Raw genomic sequence first — 22,184 nt, forward strand, 5'->3', positions numbered from 1 at the left:
AGCCATGATGACTACAGGGTCATAATTCACTAAGAGATAAAGCAAGGATGATAGCGCACCCCCAATTTCAAACCCATACCAAGGGAATAGTTTATGATTTATGCTAATGAATGGTATTAATTTTCTGAAAAGTGCATGAGTGTGGTTATGAAGCAGCACAAAACATAACAGAAATCATACTATGGATTCATATTAAAAACCCGCACTCTTTTTCAGCAGGAAAAATGTATGTGGCTGTTACCTCTTTCTTGGGAATGTGTTACTGTACAACCCCCAAAAGAGAAGGATGGTCCCTTTTTTTTTAACTGAGCTCCTTTAGCAAGGACATATGACATTCATTCATTCAAAAAAACTTTCTGTGAAACAGAACTCAAAACGAATTTTTACAACAATGATATATTTAAAACAACCATGTGTGTACTGTTGAAGAATTCTCTAGAACTTTTGACAAATGCAAATCACAGTGGGAGCCTCTCTGTGGTATCCCCTCAACCTTGTGAATGGCAATGTATTCTCTCTAGACAATTTCATCTTCTTTATGGACAAAACACAATTCAGTTTCTCAAGTAACAGACTGAATCAGAATGTTTGTGGATGAGGCTAATTTCTTTATCTCCCCCAGCCCCTCCAACACACACACAGTAATTCTGATTTGCTGCTGAGGTTAAAAACCTCAGGCAAGATGCCGGGCAGTAAGTACAAACTAAATTCCATAAACATTAAATTGATCATCTTCCTGACATTTCCTTTTTCTCCTGACTTATTCTTTGACCTTTTTAGGACATCTTTAAGGTTTACAAACACCAGGAGTCAATTCCTGTCTTGGGTTTCTCATACACTCCAAACCTTCTCTATCCTTAATCTGCTCCTTCTGTAGCCTGCACAGCCAGCACTATACAAGGGTTAGCTACTATTAGGGGAAGTATTCCTAAATTACAAGCCCTGGGGGCTTCCCAGTCTTCAGAGATTAGGATCCTTAACCAAGCCTGATGCACCCATTTCCTCAACCATTCATTCAGCTCTTTTAAGAAAATGCATTACACCCCCTCCCAAGCTGTACATCTCTGCAAATCTTAAAACTCTCCCACATTACACCCTATGTCTCAAGTTTGGCTCAGTAAGCTCTTTCTACATTCAAAATGCTCCCAAGATCCTGTTTCCTTCATGAGGATTTTTTTTTTCCTGCTTAACTAAAGATTCACAGGAGGTTTCCTCCCGGGCCATGCAAGTCACTCCTCTTGACTCTCATCACTCACCGTCTCAGCGACAGCTCTTGCTGGTGCTGATGCCGTGAGGTCGAGAACATGGGACGCAGGAGTCGGTGTGGCTTTGGGGATCTCTGTGTTTGAGGCCATATTTTCAGAAGGCGTAAGTCACATAAATCACTTAATGAGCCTTTTAATTCATTTTACAAACATGCCAGGCCTTCCTTGATGTAAAGTTTTCATTCAGTGTATACTGTCCAACTTTGTTAAAAATCTATAATGGTCAGTGATGGCAAACCAGGGGGATGCTTATCAAAATGGAAGTGTGGCGGGGAGGCTCACATTTCAATATGCATATTTGATATGCTCGTAAAAAGTAAATCGTGACAGAACTCACTATTCCTGATGATTCCAAAAGCATTAATTCACCTTTCAGAACACACTGTGGCAAAACGTGAGGCAAGAATTTGATCCTCGGCTCTTCAAAAGTAATTGTTTCTAGAGCTCATTAAAACAATGATTGTTCCTTTAATTAAATCAATACAAAAGGCCCCAATCCTTGAGTGGTTTAGTAGCTTTTACTTTTTAAGCGTATATGTAAACAGCCATAGCACACAGTCACTTTAATTGAAGAAATTACGGCTTCTCAGTGGACAGAGTGCAGTTGAGCTGAGAGCCTGAACTACAGCTCTCCTGGCCATGTTTTCACTACGTGCAGTCTGCATTATTGACTCTGCCTCCCGGGAACTCTCACACTTCTAAAGCACCATGGCAGCAAACAACAGTACTGTGAGTCTAACAACTCAAGTAACCTATTTTGTGCCAGACGTTATGAGTGACAGAAAAGTGGAGACCGCTGATCATTAGGAATTTATAGTCTAGCTCCCTGAGGGCAGGCAAGTCCCACATGTGACTAATTCAGTATTAAACGCCCAAGGGGCTGACACAGAGTAGATGCTCAATAAATAATATATTAGTTGAACAAAAAATAGGAATGAACAAATAGAAGCTAATATTTATACAAATTGAAGTCAAATTAAGTACCACTATTTGCAGATCACGGAGATGACAGGCATTCTGAAGACAGAACCACTGAGTCAGGACAGGATACACGGAGGAGGAGAGACTGGATTTCCACAGATGCCCTCCCAGGCACACTGGCGTTTCTGGAGAGCAAGGAGCCCTGCAGATGCAGTTTCTGACCCTTTCTCTCTGGAAAAAGTTGTAAGTATTGGCAGTCTTCTACAATCCCTCTCTACTTAAAATGCAAGGCAATCAGCCACCTCCAGAACCACTAATAATACAAACACAGCTGCTTTTGAGCACTTGCTTTTGGCTCAGCACCGTCCAAAGCCCCATACATCCCATGTTCTTCATTTCAGCATGACGCATGGACCTAACACACAAAACAGGTGAAGACACACTGGTGCCCAATGAGCATGACAGGAAAAGCCCCCTTTCTCTGCACACGTTTCAGTTTTGACTGCAGCACATTCAATTATAACTCCGGCGTTGGGAAACCCATTTTTTCCCCCAAATCAAGCTGTTCATACATAAGCCATGAAGTTAAGGGAAATCAAGACACGCACATGTAAGCGTCACATGGAGAGCCAGGGAAAGCCTAGCTCCACACCAAGCACACATCAGTGGTGCCTGAAGGGAAGAGGCTTCTTCTGAGGCAGTCATCTGAGACCACGGCTCAGATGTGCGACCCTTCCCCAGGAGGCCAGGAACCAAAACGTGAGGAAGAAACAGACCAGCTACATGGCATTTGGGTTTTACATTTAATATTACATATGGACTCCAGACAATTATGCAAACAGCAGAATATATATGAAAAGCAAATGGGGTGAGTTTCCTAATACTATCATTTTTTAATGGAAGACAACTGAGTTCCATATGTTATAATCAAGTCAGTAAACAGAGTTCCTATTTTGGAAGTGATGGGGTTTATATTTGAATTCTGTTAACTTTGATTGCTTAGACTCATTAACAAATCAAACTACACAGCACATCTATCTATGCCCTAAATGTTTTGTAATATTCAACAATACACTTCTCCTATGCTGACTTTGAAAGTGTTAAAAAGAATTATGATGATGATAACTGGCTAATTTTAAATTGCTAAACTGACTTTCCATTATGGATGCCAAATACAGATTTCTTTCTGTGTGTTCAGATAATGTTCATCTTGTAACCAAAAACAGCAGAGGGAAACCGCCACAGTTACAACCCATACCACATGGGGGGAGGCTGTTCTTGTTAAACTTCGCCCAGACAGAGAGTGGTTAGAGAGAGGTGTCATTTCATAAAGTCTGCTGATTTTAAGCCCAAATAAAAAGCAAAGACCACCAAAAGTGATTCATGTCCCACACAGGAGAGAGAACTGAGCCAGACCAGTTCCGTCTCTGAGCAAAGTCAGAGCAGGCTCTCTACTGTTTTCCTGGGAGGAGAAGGCTGCCTCTTCCTTTCCATCAAGAGAATCTCCATGTTCAGGACTGCTTCCCAGGCCATGGCGTGTGGCTTGGTGCATTCCCACTGGAGGGCCTCCCTTGGAACCATGGGAAGCTGCTCTAAGAGTGAGGCATACTGAGTGGAAACAGGCAACTCCAATGGTTTTTCCCAGTGAATCAGTCCTAAGCAAGACAATAGATGCCCTGCCTTTGAATCAAATATAGACAACATAATGTGGAAAAAACTGGAAACACTCAAGTAGGGCTTCCAAATTTAACATGCCTATGGTGAAAAGATCTGATATTGGAATCTATTTTTACTCTTGGATTACCTATTGAACTTAATCCAAGCTTTTTCAAGTTTTTCACCAATCTAGACTCTAATACTTCTACATGGATACTTTGGCTAAGTCTAATCATCTCAATCAGACATAAATATTTAGTAATCTAAACTGGATCTCTAATAATTTAGACATTTCAACTTCACAGTCATAATTGTAAAAACTTTAAAAAATAGTCATTATGTTGCCAGGCGTGGTGGCTCACGCCTATAATCCCAGCACTTTGGGAGGCTGAGGCGGGTGGATCACGAGGTCAGGAGTTCAAGACCAGCCTGGCCAAGATGGTAAAACCCCGTCGCTATTAAAAATACAAAACTTAGCTGGGCAAGGTGGCAGGCGCCTATAATCCTAGTTACTTGGAGGCTGAGACAGAGAATTGCTTGAATCCGGGAGGCGGAGGTTGCAGTGAGCCGAGATCGCACTACTGCACTCCAGCCTGGTCAACAGAGCGAGACTCCGTCTCCAAAAAAAAAAAAATAGTCATTATGCAACACAATGTTCTTAAATATTAATAGACTAGAACACAGCATAATTAATGAAGACAACAGAAAGTTTTAACCTACACTACGAGCACATGCTTGTTTAAAACACGGGCCTAATACACTGAAAACATAAACCAGCCACTTAGAGTTCAGAGGTCACCTCATGTGATTTTCATTCACAGACCAGACCATGGCACGTTGGGATGTCAAGTCTGGACTTTTCTGCTGACCTGTATTGCATTATCGGGTCTCACAGGGTGCCTGTGAAATGGACGGAGGCAGTGGTCGCCTATTTCTGCACTTTGCCCAGTGTAATAGGAGGATCCGTGGGAAGCCAGCAGTGGAGAAGTTTATGGAGAGCTGTGTAGTGAACCCGAAATTGCACTCCCTGCTTCCCCTCCCACCCACGGCTACTCCATTTTCCCTGCTTCTTTCTTCCTCTGACCATACTACACGCACCTTAGCACAAACATCTGATGCCTTCTTACAAATCTTCTCAAGGTTGGCCAAAGAGTGTAGATTAACCGGGAAGAAAACGCAAACCGCTGGGGGGCCACTTGATGCTGGTGTAGTCTCTGAAAATACACGCGAAATGTGTGACAATATACCTGGTGGCTCTCCCGAGGGACGCGACAGATCCACGGAAAGAAACCACGGAAGGAAATGCCAAAGGTTCCAAACAAGGATGAGTTAATATGTTAGTAACTGACTGCAAGAATATTTAGCTGACACAGAATAAAGAGATCAGAACAAAAAAGATACAAACAGGAACTACCAGTTTCTACGTCCAGACAGATAACTAGGCCAGGTAAACCCCAAATGGAGACAGACACGATGACAGTGCTTGGAAATGCTGTGGGAAAGCTTCTATTTAAAAAGCATCAGATTCGATCCAGAGCCACTTCTACCTAATATTACACACGTAAAGATCTATTTAAATATTTAATATTTATGCGTAATTATGGCAGTTATCATGCACTTGAGAATCAGGGCCATGTTACTCCTGTAACAGGACAAGGTGAGTCCTGACATGGACGCTGGTGCACGTGCAAGTGGAATAAATGTGTGTGGGGGGAGGAGGCCCACACATAAAGCTCTTCTACCTTTGGAGCAAACTGCCAAGCAGGGCGAGATTCATAAGTCAATTCGCATTACTCTCCACAAAGAATTATGTTATTTTTCTTTTCATTTCAAAATTATATCATTAGTGTATATGATCATTGTAAGCAGATGGCTAATTTCAGTTGAAAACATACACATCAATAATATATGGCATGTTGTTCTGTTTATTTTGCTGACTGCACGGAAACAACCATAAACAAATGGTCACACACACCGCCTTTACTTGAGACCACTTTGGACTACTGAATGGTGGACTTAGAATGATTTTTAGCTTTCTGTGTTTTCTTTGCAATAAATAGTCAATGTTTTTGTGATAAGATTAAAACATTATTTTTTAATGTAGTTTCAGAAAAACTTTGTGCTATCTTTCATAACTGACTTTAAAAATTAGCATTTAAAATATTTAACGCTTACAGACTTAAACTTTTGATGCAATTCCCTAGCAAGCAGATAAATAAAATTACCCTAGTTGAAGTTGTGGCCGATCTAATACATAAATCTCTGAGTCCACAGAAGCTGTAGTAACAAACTTGTTTACTCAAATAAGTGAAAAATAGGGAATATATACAATTTATGCTTAATCATTGAACTGTACAAACATTTCAAAGATTCTAAATCCCAACTTTACAAAGAGGCTCAGCCTAGCAGTTGCAAACCAAAAGTCATATAACATCACAGGTTTATTCCCAAGCCAGTGTTCTGTACTAAGTATACTTCGAATTTACCCCATTTTGGAAAACATGTACTTTTTCCATAAAAGGCTTTAATTTTTAATTAAATGCCAAAGCCTACAGTGAAGAAGAGAAGTCAGAGTGCAAACTGGTTCGTCTGCAATTCCGAATGCGGATGAGCAGTCTGCAGTTCTGCTGTAATTGGCTGGTGTTTCCAGTCACCTCCTGACAAAGGATGCACGCTGCTCTGGATAAGCCCAAACCCTTGACCCTTCACCCCACCATGTACTTTGGGCCCGCCACGTCTATACGGAGCTAGAAGAGCATTAACACCAAAGACCAAGGCTCCTTTCCGAAGTGCTCTGTGCACTTGGGAATACAAATACTCCCAAAGAAGGACTTTGCATCATGAGCGTGTGAATTTGATGGCACACTTCATAAACAGGCAGGATCTTCAGTCTTGCATGTCTTCCATTTAATGCTAGATTGCTGCAACAGCTTAATAAGGTATTCTCTCAATGCCCCAAACATAAGAGTTTTGTTATAAAATGAATAAATAAAGGCAGGGCCTACGAAAGACACAGGCAGCAATAAGAAATACTTGGAAAATGTTTTTTCCTTTTTTGTGGATAGCACTTTACTGCCCCCTTTTGCACTTTAACATCAGAACAAGTTTCTACGCAGACTTATTCTGAAATCAGAGAAATACTGTGGTGTAGTGATAGGGTGTCAGGTTTATACGGAATTAGGTTACCAGATACCACTGCTTAGAGTAAAAAGTAATTACCTTAAAACTTCCAGCGAGTGCACCACTATCTTCTCAGCGGCTTTAAACCTCCAAGAAATAAGGTAGTAATTGGAGGCTTTAATTGACATTTTCTGCTTTAATTTGAATGTATATGTGTGTTGGAACAATTGCCTGTTTTTGCAGGTGCCCCTTCTTTCACACTTTCCTAAAACAAATATCTGCAACATGAACCTGATTTATTCAAGGAAAAGAAAAGGGGTCTAAGAGCAGGCTATACAATTTGGAACCATTAAAGTGTTATAAATCTGAGAGCAAAGACTAGATGGGTGGGGGTGGGGGTGGGGGGGTACAATTCACACCAATGACAAGCAAAATCTTTTCAAGAAAATGAAAGATGAGAAGCACAGAAATTCAAACACATGGTGAGCTGATAGGCACACAAACCAGTTTAGCAACTCTTCAAGGTGAGGTGTATTTTGTGCCTCTTCATCATGCATACCTTTGAAAAAAAGTAATTAAACTACAGTCTAAAGGAAAGTTTTATTTGTCAAACTTGAATCTGCAATAACAGAGCTAGAGAGCCCCCAGTTCCTGGCCCAAAGACCTCAACTTGTATTTGATACAGCTGCGTGTGATGCTGTGTATCCTTTTATTTAAACACAATCCATTTTCCTCTGTCAGTCTACAATTAGCATATGAGTCAAAATAATATTAAATTTCACAGCCCACAGTGCTGCACAATTGAATGAAAACTGACTCCTTTTGATGTTAATCTTGTTTTTTATTTGTGATATAATGCTCAAAATCCTGCTGGCTAAAGTTAATTTTATTTTAAAATGCTCCAAGACAGTATTCTCATAGTTTAAGCTTTTTTTTTTTTCCTTCGGGGAAATAACAGAAGTATTTATTTAATTTTTATCTGTGCCATGATTTTCACTGTCATAAAAGCCTCCAATTCACAGAGGGGCATACCTATAACTGGCTGAGGCTAAAAAATCATCTACTTTGGTATTAATCATCTAGAAGTCTAACTTTAAGTGTGTGATCACCAAATATCATTGTTGTCTTTTCAAAAGTTGAGACTAGTTAAATCTCTGCCATGAAATTAAAGACAAAACTCAACCACCTATATCAAAATAAAAATGCAGGTCTTTATTTACCAAAAAAAAAAAAAAAAAAAAAAAAACCCGCACACACCCCCCCAAAAAATCAGCCTATGAATTTTGTAGCTAGATAAGAAAAAATGTGGAGATTTGAAGAGTAAGGCTGGGATGCTATGTACAGTGGGCAAGTGAGAAGGGGTGTGATCTCACAAATGCCAAATTTCATCCTGCTGGCTTGATCACGCCGGCTCCATTACTAAAAGGAGGATTTCATAACCCTCAGAGACAAGATGCACTGCAGGTTTCTTTCCCAACTGTAATTTGTGTGCACCTGTACGGTCTTGTTCCAAACCATGCTTTTACCAAGAGTCTATAAAGGAAGGTGGAACTCCTGTTATTTATAGGTGAGGCACCAGAAAGAAAAATGGTTTTCATAGAGAAAGAAATTCAAAGGGCATTTCCAGCTGGTTCTCTCTTGTTTTAGATATGAGTGTTCAAATCCATTTGCTCATTTACCTGAGTGGGAAAAATGGCAGAGATGAAAGGCTCACGTAAATCATACAGGGAATGCCTTGGCATTGAAAAAACTCAAAGAAATGGAATTAAGCTACAGTGACAAGCATAACAATACTACAATCTAGAGTTAGGGAGAGCATGTCTTTTGTTTTAACCCTCTGCCCATCCCTTTCCTTCCTACCATCACATTTTTTTTTTTAACTACAAAGAATTTTGCCTATTGACAAAAATGATTCACCCATGTATTATTAAAGTGAAACCTTTCCCTTTTGGTGGGGCCAACAGCCCCGCGAGGGGCTGCCATTTCTGCTCCTCCAGGATTGAGTCTGTCTTGTTTACCATGGGACCCTCCCTCTGACCCCCGACCAGGTACCTTGCATAAGTAGGGTGCTCAATAGGTGTCTGTGTAATTAAAGAATGAACAAATTAATAAGGCAAAAGATGAGATAAAACTCTCCAAGTTCTCTCTTGCTATAAGAGATTCACCTTGCCAGTCAAGCATAATCAGCCTAGTAACACAGTTTACAAGGCTGTGTGCAATTGCTTTACAAGCAGGCTGCTTCAAAGATACCTCCTTCCTGGGATTCAGAGGAGGGTCAGGGCTAGGTCTGCTGTGGGCGTATGACAGGAGACATTTTCCTGCACGTCTCAGGGCTTTGCCACAGCCCGTGGAGTTAGGGAAGAAAAGGAAGAAAAACAAAGCAGGCTACAAAACAGCCAGGTCAGTACTGCTAACATCAAAAGGGAGCAAAATCAGACTGGGTTCCTGACTTCCATACGGATCACCCCCACAACTATGTACCTTAGGAAAATAGAAACAGCGCTCCACTGTAACTCTGTGGACGACCCATTTATTTCCTGCTTAGTCACCACATCCAGCCTGGAATTACCTTGACCAAAACCCAAAAACACCCCAGAAGTTAAATACTATAAGTGATCCAAACAAGCAGCTACTGAGAACTGCATGAAAGTAATTGGACAAGGAGGAGGAAGGAGGATGTGCTGGGTACCCTGAGTTCTAAAAGGCATGAAGATGTGGTTGTTGGAGACCTCTGGCCGGCGGCTGCATGGTCTCCAGGTAAGCAGATGCTAAGCATGGTGAAAATGCAAACCAAGGGGCACCACTTGGAGTCAAGAGAACCCCAGGCCCACCAATATTCACCGCCTGGCTTCCTTAAACAAATGGCTCCAAACTTGCAGAACATCAAAAGCCAGATGGGCTGTACTGAATGAATCCACAGGCAAGAAGCCAGAATCCCAGTTTGCTGTAGAAATAAGCCTGGACTTGATTTGAGTCTTCTCAGCTCTGACAAGCTGGAAGCTGGCACGGATCCCAAAATCCAAAATAAAATGGCATTTAATTGTGACTAGACTCTAAAAAAGATGTCATACTATCTCCTTAGCTTGACACACACTCAGCATCTCACCAAATGGATCTCCCCTCAAAAATCTGACCTCTTTTCTCCCAACAAGGAACAATCAAATGTTTCAATTTTTAAAAGGAAAATGTTACCAGTCAAAGGAATAATACTCAATATATGCATGACTATTATATATTGTAATAACCCTCCAGTCATCCTTTAAATGGGCTGATCATTATTCTGTTTCCATTGGGTATAACCTTATTATACCCAAGATTTGACATAACCTTATTATATCAAAGATTCAAAGGTTCCATTTAAAACTACACGACCATCATAAGAAAGTGACTATAAATCAAAATGGATAATGACAGAATTAAACCAATTACACCACAAACTTTTTGATCCATCATGTATGCACTGCTTTAAGCAAATGCATGCTTAATTTAGTTATATGATAAAGACTACTCCACGCAACAGCATAAGCAGGAGGCAGAGGATTAAAAGAGGGACCCTGGCCCCAGACTAGCTGGGTTTAAATCCACTTATTAGTTCAATATGACTTTGGCTAAGTTAATTAACCAATTTGGCCACAGTCTCCCCATTGGTATTATGGATATATTAAAAGTACTTCCCTCATATGCTTACCATGAAGGTTTCAGGAGTATTTGTCAGGCAGTTAGAACAGCAGCTGGCACATAGTGAGTGCTATACACAAAATGCTGTTAATAAAACAACGTCCACCAGTTAAGCAGTTTTCTAAATATCATGTAATATCAATGTAAAAAATGCAATACTGCCCATCCCTCCAGGTTGAATTAATGTATTCATTCAACAACCTAACTGCTCACAGTACTCTCTACTATACAAAACGAATTCAGACAAAGAGCCTCCTCTCAGTCCACAGTTGCACAGCTGAATGACAAAGTCCAGGGCTAAAAGTGTTACTAGAAAGCACCAAAAGTAGGAAAGCAGAGGAGAGAGAACTTAATTTAACAGGACAAAAGAAATACAAAGGGTGTTTCATGTAGCAGAAACTCATTAGAAATGAGTAGAAGTTTGGCAGGTAAACAAAATAAATTAACACCAAGGAGTTTAAGGTGAAAGTATTATGCTATAGTCTTTATTAACAGAGTATTTGCATTTTTTCCTTGTATGCAAAGGCAAATTGAACCATGGCCAGGCACACAGTACATATTCAACTGACTTTTATTAATAACAACTGGTGTTTTATTGATTGGTTCATTGTGCCAATCACGGAGTTTAGCTCTTTAAATACACTAAATGTTGACCAAAATTTTGTTACTCTTTTATTCAGCACTGTTATGTTATTGTCCCTATTATAGAGATGGGACAACTGAGGGACACTAAGGCTACTGCTCCTAAAGCTACACAGCTAATAAATGGCTAAACTGGGATTGGACTCACATATCCAAACTCTAAAGCATATGCCCTTAACTAAACTACAATGGCACTTGCCCTACGGTCTCTGCGAAACTGAATTGCCTCACCTATCCATGATCATACTCATTTTGAAAAGCAGTAGTTATTGATAATTCTCACATGAAAAGGTAGCTGAAATCAGTGGCTTAGCTGTTCCTGTGAGGGATCTGTATTGAGCAATGGCCTGATGTAGGGAATCCTGGGGCATGTTCACAGGTGGATGTGATAGACACACACTGCCCTTGGCTGAAATACTGTTTCTTTGGCTTGCTTATTATTTTCTTTATTTCAGCTCTCTACTGTGACTTCGCTTAGAGATGCCCACAGTATTTCAAGACTCAAGCTCCTCCTCCCCGGGCTGTTTCTGGACCCCTCCAGGGGCAAATGCCATTCCCTTCTTCTGTGTCCCCACCTTGCACCAGGCACCTACCTCTAAATGTGCTTGCTCCCACCTGGGCGTCTCTCTACTGGACTCAGACTTTAAATCTCGAGGGTACAGGTCACTCTGCCTTGTATTGTTAGAGCCGAGTAACTGGCCTAATACTTAATAGTTGCTTGCTGAATTAACAACAAATTCTCCACCATCAATGGTTAGATCCCTGATGCTCCCCCAACAAGGCAAGGACCACAGATTTCTTCAGAGATCCCCAAACAGCTTTAATGTTGAGTTGTTTTCCCAGAAAGGTTGGTGTAGGGCGAGGGTTCTCAGCGTGGCCCTGAGGCAGCAGTTGCCAGCGTCACCTGGGAGCTTGTTAAACACGTCCATCTTCAAGCCCCACCCCAGACCTCAGGAATCAGGAACTCTGGGGGTGGGGCCCAGAAACCCCTGTTTTCTCAAGCCCTGCAGGGGATTCTGGTGCCCTAAAGTTCAAGAGCCAGTGACCTCTGAGCAGTCCCATCGTCTCAGGTCTCATCCATGTCTAGCAGCAGAAGGATGACAGTTAAGACAGGGTAAACTGCCATCAGCGCAAATCTGGGTTGTCTGTCCATTCCACTAATACTGGATGCCAATGCTGGACAGAAGTAGGGACTGATGAAATGAAGAAGGTGTGTCCCTGACTTTTAGGACAGGTAGAGTGGTGAAGACTTGCACATCCATCATGGTGTACCGTGTGTATGGCTCTTTCTAAGTACATCTAAGCACAAAGTGCTGTGGGATTATGAAGAAAAGACTTAAAGAGATCACTCTTGATCTATGTCATAAAGAGAGAGAACATGCCTAGGAGAAATCATGAACTTTACTGGACAGTCCATTATAATAATGATCCATTTTCCCATAAAAGAGGGGGATTCAAGGCCTACGAGAACTTGCATTTTTTAAAAACCTAAAATGTACCTCGAATATAGTTCTGGTAGATAAGTAAAAGATGACATTTTCTAACTTCTTCTGCAGCTAGGTACATTCTCAGCTGGTCTGGAACATGATTTGCCCTGCCCCACTCACTCATTAGACAATTCTGATTCTGGGCAAATGTTTTAGGGCCATGGTAAGCCCAGGTAAAGGCGTGGCAAGAGCAAGGATTATAATTCATCAGCTATAACCCTAGGCTGGAAGAGATCAATTGAGAAACACTTCTGGCTCTGAAGGTCGGAAATTCTTTGCTACGCACACAGGTTAGGTGCCCTGCAGGGAATGTGGATTAGGAACAACAGTAGAATAGGCAGACAATAAGGAGTTGCACCCACCCCACTTAAACACATATCCACGCCTGCCAAAAATGCTAAAGCATCACTGGCTTTCCTCAAAGACAAACATGTTGACTCTACTGGTTTCAAAAGTCTGGGTAGCACTCATAATTATTCTGGGGTGATACCAGAGTGGTGTACATGGAAAACATGGATAAGGCCTCAGTGGCAATGAGGACGTGGGTAGCAAGTATGGGAAGACAGATACAAATACTGTAATTAAAATTGGATGCAACAGGATTTAAATTGAGACAATAAACTGGTAATATAAATAATTATAATAATATATAAAAACAACAATAAAATAATAAAAATAATAATATAAATAAATTAAGTGTGGCAGAACAGCAGTGGTTCATTCACAGCGCTCTAAATGTATGCCCACCACAGGGCAGTTTGAACGCTTACTTACTCGTGCTTTAGAGAATGAAAAGAGCACACTATTAATACTCCACTGCTGTCCACTTTTTCTTCCTATTTTGTTTGGAGAATTACTAAGGGCAGAAACAACTTGTTTAGTGGAGCTTCCCTTGCTATGTTTTCTTACTTGAAATCAGCAAGTATGCACTTACCAGCCACACAATGCTTTGGACTAGAATTACATATTTGAATTTAGACATGAAAGGAAAATATGTTAATAGTCTAGAGCCACTGCTGATTCTCTGCTGGAATAACAGAAATAGGTTCGCCTGGCATTCAATGTGCATGGAAAGCATTTTATAACTGGTCACCTACTCTTTTCACTGGTTTGCTAGATCCTCCTTATCTCTAATACCTCTGAAATATCTTCTCACAGGTAGACTGTAAAGCTAAATGTTGGATGAAGGTTAGTCAACAAATGGCAGGGCTTTCTTGAATGATTGCTTTAATCACTTTAACCCTGTTTCTGATAGAAAGCTGGAGGCCAGGGCAATTCAGCTTTTTCTTTTGTCATTTGCCTGCCATAAATATGCACCAGTCTGCGTTTGAAAAGCTGAAGGAGGCGGCAAGCTTGCTGGACATTTATCATGCTCTGTTCCCTGTTAACAAGCAAATACTTTAGTTGAATGGGCCATTAGCAATCATTGTCAAGTGTAGAATGCAAGGTGCTTGGATGTGACCAGCCTGTAAATCAGGGGGTAGCCCCTCTCTGATGAAGCTAGACAAATGAAATGGATCTATTAATACAGATTGCTGCGTTAAGTTAGAAAAACAAGGTAAAGTAACAAGCACTGGATATGGCCAGCCTATATGCAATACTTTAAAAATGCTTTTAGTCTATGAAAGCTACATAGTAATGGCTACAGTAATTCCCATAGTAACGAGAAAAACAGGCAACAAGGGCAATGTATCTACAGCCCCAAACAGATGCTCAAGTCAGTTGAGAATTTGGAACAAAATCAGTGAAATGGGTCTAAATTATAATATTTATCATTTAATGACCATTTTTGTCAGACACAGAATCCAAGAGTCTAGAAGGGCCCTATGTTGCTGTTAATAAAAAAAAAAAAAAAAAAAAAAAAACAGCACTGAATTCCCCTTTGTAAAACACACCAAGATGCACTCCATCAAGAAAGACACTTAGGGTGTTTGCAGCCTTTGGCATTTTCAATGTCTTGAGAGTTCAGACTCTTCCAAAGTGTCGAGACTTTCCTGTAATGCCAAATAGGGGGCAATCGAGCAAGTATTTCCTTCTGGCTTGACCCAATGGCGGATGTCACTCTGCATGGAACCCAATCGTGGTTTCAATGACTTATTTTGTTTAATGGCTGAAATGGAAAGTATGGAAGGCAAAAACAAAAGTCTAGCTTACTTACAAGGTTGTTCAGGACAGAGGGTGGTAAGATTCAACAGCACAGAGATTTTTTTGTTTTTGACTTTAAGGCTGGGCAGCACTAACATTTTTATAATCCTGTAATTTACACCACCTCTAACAGCCTACCCCATTCACATTTACGAGTAAAATTACATCTAGGTAGAGCCCACCGCTTTGGCATACTGGATTACTACTCATTTGAATTAAAACTAAATTCCTCCCTCCCCTTTTAAAAATTGTATTATATCTTTTTTTCCAGGGTGGGAAAGACAAAACTCACAGAAGAGCTCTGTGGCTGAGGGAGAGGGACAATGTGTCCTGTTTACCTTTGCTTCTCCCATGCGGCGGGAGAGGGAGGTGGGTCTGAAAAGATGGCTGAAATCAAAAGGTCTCTGTTTTCTTTTCAGATAACCCCAGCCCTACCTATCCCCTCTGGTCTCTGTTCCTTCCCAGCATGTCCCTGCCTGAAGCCCAAATAGATTAAGGCAATGACCGCGAAGTGCAGTTAATCCTACAGAACGGCTGCCGCTGTTAGGCCAGGAGTTAAAAAGGAAAATCTCCCAGGCCCTAACAACTGCAGTGATCTGAAGTTTTAATCAGCCCCAATCTCAATCTATAAAAAAGGCAGTCAATGAAATCTACCTTTGCCATATTATCCACCACCAATGAGCAAGAACTGAGCAGCTTTTCTTCACAGCCTCAGCCATCCCAGACCACAAGTAGAGCTTTCATACTTCCTAATCCCAGTTTCCAAGTCTGTGTGGTTCTCACATAATGCCCAACAGCCTGGAGGCAAGGGACTTCGTCCCGCGCCCTTTTCAGAGACGTGTCATTTCTAACATCAAGCTAATCTATATGTTGCCATGGCTTCACCCTTTATCTGCCTTTACATCCTATGAACTGCATGGATTTACCACATTATTTTTATCTGAAAGACAGAAAATGGTGGTTTTATTGCCATACAATCAGATTACTGCTGCTAGTTTCTCTATGCCTTTTTACCATACTTCAATCAAAAGGGATCAGTTTCTTTATACTCTGCCCTTGATTTACATCACATCTGTAAAGACCTAGTCTGAGTTGTAATCCCCTTATTAACTATGACCAGGGTTGATTTGCCTAAAAATAAAAGCAAATTGTGTCAGACCCTTTCACTTTGTTTTTGATTCGGAACTACAAAATGGATTACTAAAGAAATCTTCAGAGTTCACACGGCTAGTATCGTGCTGAATTTAAAATGAGAATTAAACAAGTTAAACAGGGGAGGCATGTCAACGGTTTGCATCTTCCATCATGGGAGAAGGGCTGAATTGCTTATGTCTTTGTATTCTTTGGCTTTATAGAGACAATGAAGCCACAGGAGTTTTTCCAAGCTGTTCGGAACATGTCCCATTTGCTATCCTTCCTTCTTTGCTGTTCTTATATTCCTCCCCCAGCCTCCTTCTAATTCCCCCCTTAAAAAGAAGGGGGGAGCTCTTCCCTGAAAGAGCTAATTCCTGACTAGAAGCTTATAGTTCTATGGGTTCTGCATATTTTAATCAAAATATTTTAAACAGTTGAGCACTCCTCTTTAAGGCTCTACTCCGCTACACAAAGGGTGAACTCATAAGCAAATCTATGTAGATGTATATTAAGTGACCTGAAAAACAGGTTCTTTATGTCAGCAGCAAAGGCAGGCAGAGATTAGGCTGATAGGAGGACCAGTTTAATCACCTTCCTTAGAAGAGCACTTCTATTTGTCTAATTTGCAATTAAGTATTTTAAGAATGAAGTTTTCATAAAATGTTAAAGAAATATCTTTCCTAAAAATTTTTGTATTAGGGTCTACAATCTGTGTTTCCTTTTTCCCTGCCACTCCCATTCCTATGACGCATTACTGCAGTCACGCTGGGATCTGGAATAGTTTCCCATTAGGTGAACGCACTCTAAAACGTCGCCCGAAGTTTGGTGTCATACTGAAGCTCTCGGGAGCTACCTGGAAGATTTCAGAGGAAGGAAAGACAGCAAGGATTTAGTTGCTCCAGTTGCAATGTCCATCTGAAGGCAATTATCTCACTGATCCACCTACCGAAGGATGTACCTCAGTAAGTTTACAGACAAGAGGTTTTAATATAAATCTACCAATTGTTCTTCAGCTGACACTGTATAGAGGAACCATTCAAATACTTAGTTTTTAGCTGGTCTCCAGGCCCATGGCTAATTCACCTGTCCACATACTTTAGCTTAAGTCAGAAGCCTTTGGAAATGTTGGAGTCATTTGCATTTCTTTGCGTCGGTAGAACAAGTGTCAACAGCTTATGCTTTGTAAAAGATTTAGAACCAAGTGCTTAACAAATCATCTTAACCTCTAGCTCCTGTTTCTGGGGCTTGAAGCTGTAATTGTCGAGGTTAAGATGTGCAGTCCCTAGACACATGATTCTCAAATAAATTCTCATCTGAAAACAAGGCTACCAAGCATGTTGTGAGGTATCGCTTTAGCTTCGTCTTTGTGCTCTGCCTGGCTCAGTTGTCCTGTAGAACAACGACAGTCCATTACCTACAGTTTATCATCCTGACAAAATGTGAGGAATGTGGATGTGAAAGCACTAACAATTCCACCCCTGGTGCTTTGAGCTTTTTTCTCTCTATATTAAAACCGACAAGATTAACCCAAACGCAAACTGTGGAACATAGTTCAAGGGGCTATTCAATCAGTGCTGAATGTGCATTTGTTTACCTACAAAAATAAGAATTTCAGACACAATGGAAGGCAGGCTGGCTTATGTATGTTATTGAATGGACTGTTTAAACAGCACTATCCATTGTAGTTTATTTTATCAATCTCTGACAGGTCTGTATTTATTCAGAGCCTGATTGTGGTGAAGCCCATGTATTATACGTTATCTGGATATCATCCAGCCATTCTTTTGTATCAAGTCAATTAGTATCAGGAATCCAGTATTATATAGGGAAAAAATTACATGGGAAAAGCAAAATGCTAACTAACTAGTATGTGATGCATAGGGAATGGTAACCCCAGACAGAAGGCATTAGTACTCGAAATTTTCAACAAAGTCAGTGTAATGCATTGCAGAACACTGTGAGCAAATACGGTGAGCAAATACAGATTTGCTCACATTAAAGTAAAATTAATTTGTTTTAAAAAAGAGCCCACTACTTTACTTAGGCCAAAATATCCCTCTTGGAAAAAAATGTTCTACTGAAGTGTTAGTTAAAAATGGAAGCTAGGCATTACTGTTCTCTGCTGAATTAAAAAAACAAAAAACAAAAAACAACTTTAAACAACCAAAATGGCTACAACGGACCCAACTCTACCAGAACATATGAAAGCAATGTGAATAACCTAACAGGGCAGCTACTGTTTCAGCACGCAGGACATCTTTCCATTATTACATACAGTCAGGGACGGGCGAGCCGACAATGTGATTAAAGTAGTTACGGAGACGCTGAATTTACAAAGGGTTTTCTGGACCCTGTATCCAAACAGCTGCTGCATGCTCCCTGTGTCGACCACCTGCTAAAAAAGCTGACCTCTGAATGAAACAAATCTAATTACTGATGGCGGCTTCATTACAAATGAATTGTTTCACAGTTCATAGGAACTGATGTGAAACTTCAATGCATTTGATTACCTTCCTGCCACATCATATTTACCGATTGAAACTTTCCCCTGGAAATAAATATAAAACTTCCCCAAGGAAAGCGACCCCCTGGCATCAGGGGGTTGTATGCATTCTCAAAAACTTAGAGAGGGCTCTTTCCTATGGCTCGTACAGGAAGAAATCTTTCTGATCTCTGGAGCTAGCATTCAGCTGCAAAGGAGACCTTTTCCAGGGACACATTATCCAGTCATCCAGGCAAGCCGTTATCAGGAGAATTTTAAACGAAATGCTGCTGTGGAGGACAAGACAGCAACAGCAACCTCAACCGCGCAAACGGCAGGCTTCCAGAAACGCAGGGCCCTCGCAGGTCTGGACATAGCTGGAAAGACAGACTCATCTTCACCATCAGAATGGGGGGCGGTGGTAAATACCTGTCACCTCCCCCCGGAACCCCCTACCTCGACACATTACAAAAAGAAGTTATTAATGTCTAAACCTTAGGTTGAAATAACTTGTTCTACCTTTCTTTTTCTCCCAACTAGGTATTTCTAATTCTCCTACCGGCTACACACAAACTAATAGTTAATAATAACGCAAAGATAAAGATACACACACACACTGAACTAAACGTTGAAGAGGCTAACGGAATTTCTTTCAACTAGATTTAAACAGAAATATTAAATCCTCATAAGAAAAAAAAAAAATCAGCCTCAAAGAGAGCCGGTCAGTGAAAGTGCAGAGTGGCTGGAGCAGGCGGCCTGGGGGAGGGGCGAGGCCTGGCGCTGCGCGATTCCGCATGGAAGAGTGACCTCTGGAGGCACCGGGCGGGCAGCGGCGCCGCGGGCTCCCCCCGACCGCCCGCCTCTCCCGGACTCCGGGACCCGCTGCAGCGCGAGGTCCTAGCCCGGCTTCTTCCGGCACCACCTGGCGCTTCCCGAGCCGGCATCGATGCAAAGATGCCGCCGCCAGTACTTCATCAGCAAACACAATAATTTACATTAAAAATATAATCCATGCAAGAGCAGACTACATGGAAGGAGGCTGAGCTAAGTAACTTCTCCGTATGAGCGGTGTTGAAAGTGCCTTCTAGCATGATACAAACATTTGTTTAAACTGATTTGTAACCGACGTTTTTGCCCTTTTCATGAAGGGATTCTTGGTTAACATGTTAGTGAATTTGAAATTTGACACTTTTAAGAGAATGGACACACTCCTTTAATTAAGACGGGATTTCTAAATCAATCCCCCATCTCTTTTCTCCTAAAACCAGGCCCAACTTGCTCAACTTCAATTAGGCCATTGATTTTGCTTCTGATCTAAAACGTTTTCTCCAGAAACCAGCTAATGTCTGCATACTTCTTCTCCAAGTTTCCCGAGACTACAATTCCATGATTCTGTAAAATATGTTTTGGCTGTGATTCGAAATAAGGGGATATACAGTACTGAATGCCCAGATGACTACGAATTATGACCACACAGATTTAGGGATGGATGGGATTTTCTAAATTCTGAATGCACTCTGGTGGCCCAAACTGAAAGTTACTCTCCACAAGGCCTGGCTCGCTCCCGGCTGTAGCGTCCGGTAAGAGCAAATCTGATCCTAAGGATCCCATTCCTACCAGTGGCCCGAGGGAGAAGGCTTCAGGAGCAGTGTCGACTGGGCAGGGCCCTAAGCTTTTATAGGAAGTGCATTACAATCAGGTCGGCCATCGAGACCGCATACTCCGGGGCTACCGGCTTGTGAACGAAGCGGGAGGCCGAGGTGCGGCGGGCCCTCAGGGAGAAGCCTAAGGCCAGTGTCCCCGGAGCGGAGGAAAGGGCTCGACGCCCGAGTTCTCCTGCGAAGCAGGCGAGCTCCCCGCGCACCCTCGGGCTGGCAGCGCGGTGCCAAGGCGCCCCGGCTCCAGGGCTCTGCGGGCAGCGTAGCGACTCCAGGCTCCCCTCTCTAGGACGCGCTCCGCTGCCCGCGTCCTGCCACCCCGGTCGCCCGCCCGCGGGCCCCCGACCACGCCGCCAGCGCTCCCCGGGAATGCAGCATCTCCGCCTCTCTCCAGAGCCCACCAGTCCCCGCGTGCCGGCCAGCCTAGATTGTGGCCATGTTCTTCGTCCTCGAAAACAGGAGAGGGTCAGGTAGCAACATCAGACACCTTCTCGGACGTGACACCCGAGCCGATAGTAGCTTTTAGCGCCCGGGAGCGTTCGGGGGAGAAAAGGCGGGGAGACCGTCCGTTCCGGCGGCGCTCGGGTTGGAAAGCCGAGCGAGGAGTCTCCACCTAGTGAAATGGGGCGGGGGTTGGGGGTGGGGGACGGGGAACCGAGGTTCCAGAAACAGGCTCCGAGGCCCCGCGGACTGACCCCTCCTCCCGCCCGGACGGCGCGGCAGATCCCGGGGCGGGGACATAGGGGGATCGCGGACGCCACTTACTTGGAGTTCGAGGAATTCCAATAGATAGGCTCTAAAACTATCGATTTGGAAATCACAGTTCTGCATAAAACCATCAAAACTCCCCAGCAGTACTTCCACACGGAGTCCCTCCTCACAGCCATGGCGAAGCCACTCCCAGCTCCGCGCACTCCGAGCCAAGAAGGGACTGACGGGACGCAGGCTGGGACCCCCAATCCTCCGGGGCAGACTGGCGGGGAACACGGCGTGCGCCCGCAGGCAGCTCCGGGGCGCGCTGCGCAGCTCCAGCGGTTGCCGGGCCAGGTGCACTCGCCCTCCGGGGCCCTCAGGGCGCGGGGACGGAGCGCACGCGCGGGGCGCGGCGGCGCGGCGGACTCGGGGTTCCGGGGCGCCGCGCCGGACGCAGCTCGGACGGCCGACTCCCGTGCGGCTCCAGGGTGCCGGGCCGGCCGCGGCTGGCGGGTGGGCGCGGGGCGGCGGGGCGGCGGGGCGGGTGCGGGCTGGGACACAAAGACCCGGAACGGAGACGACCGGCGCGGGCGGCGGGCGCTGCGCCCCGAGCGGGGCCGCCTGTGACTATAGATCCAGTGCAGCGGGCAGCGGCCCGAGCGCGCGGGCGCCGCGTCGGCGCGGTTCCATGTCCCGGAGCACAGAACGGAGTAGGGCGCCTCCGGGCGCGCAGGAGCCTTCTCAGTCCGCGCGGTTCCCGGCCCCCAGGGCAGGAAAGAGGGAGCTCGGTCCCCGCCGCGGGCTCCGGACGTGCGCGGGCCTTTGTGTGCGGGGAGGGCGCCGGGACCCGCTGCGTGCGCAGCTCCTCGCTCCGGCCGGCGCCGCGGTCCCCGCCGAGGAGAGTCAGCGCGGCCGGCGCGCTGTCAGAGCGCTATAAACGCGGGGCCCCGCCCCGCCGCGCGAAGCCCATTGGCCCGCGCTCAGTAGCTGCGCGCTGGTTGGGCAGCCGGTACGTCCGTCCGCCATCCCCGCCCGACATTGGGCGCCGCGAGGCGGGGCTCGGGCTGACAGGTGAGCCCCGCCCCCGGCTCCCGCGGGCGGCGGGAGCGGAGCAGACGCCGGTCAGGAGAAGCGCTCAGCGCGTGCACAGGGCGCCCCCGGGGCGGCGAGAGGCTTCCTGGGCGCGGTGCAGAAGTGGAAACAGCGACGGCCGAGTAGCGGGCCACCTGTCTCCGCGCCCGGGGGCGCCTTCCCCCTCGGCGGAATCAAAGGGCGCGGCTTTCCCTCGAGCGGTGCGGAAGGC

At 44.0% G+C, this 22,184-nt stretch overlaps 1 protein-coding gene across 3 annotated transcripts in view; it reads right to left on the reverse strand.

The window, feature by feature from the left end:
• Positions 1–21,790, reverse strand: part of EFNB2 (ephrin B2) — a 47,590-nt gene extending 25,800 nt beyond the window's left edge. The window contains exons 1-2 of one of the 3 annotated variants that reach the window (XM_054529211.2): positions 10,651–14,601; positions 4,941–5,056 (exon numbers count right to left, since the gene is read on the reverse strand). In XM_054529211.2, the coding sequence (XP_054385186.1) occupies positions 4,941–5,056; positions 10,651–10,653 (119 nt within the window). In that variant the 5' untranslated portion in view covers positions 10,654–14,601. Of the gene's footprint in view, positions 1–4,940; positions 5,057–10,650; positions 14,602–20,953 lie in introns of those variants that run through there. The other 2 variants (XM_002824416.6, XM_054529212.2) reach the window with 2 other exon arrangements.
• Positions 21,791–22,184: the final 394 nt, after the last annotated feature.

Source organism: Pongo abelii, chromosome 14 (assembly GCF_028885655.2).
Source record: "Pongo abelii isolate AG06213 chromosome 14, NHGRI_mPonAbe1-v2.0_pri, whole genome shotgun sequence".
Taxonomy (NCBI): domain Eukaryota; kingdom Metazoa; phylum Chordata; class Mammalia; order Primates; family Hominidae; genus Pongo; species Pongo abelii.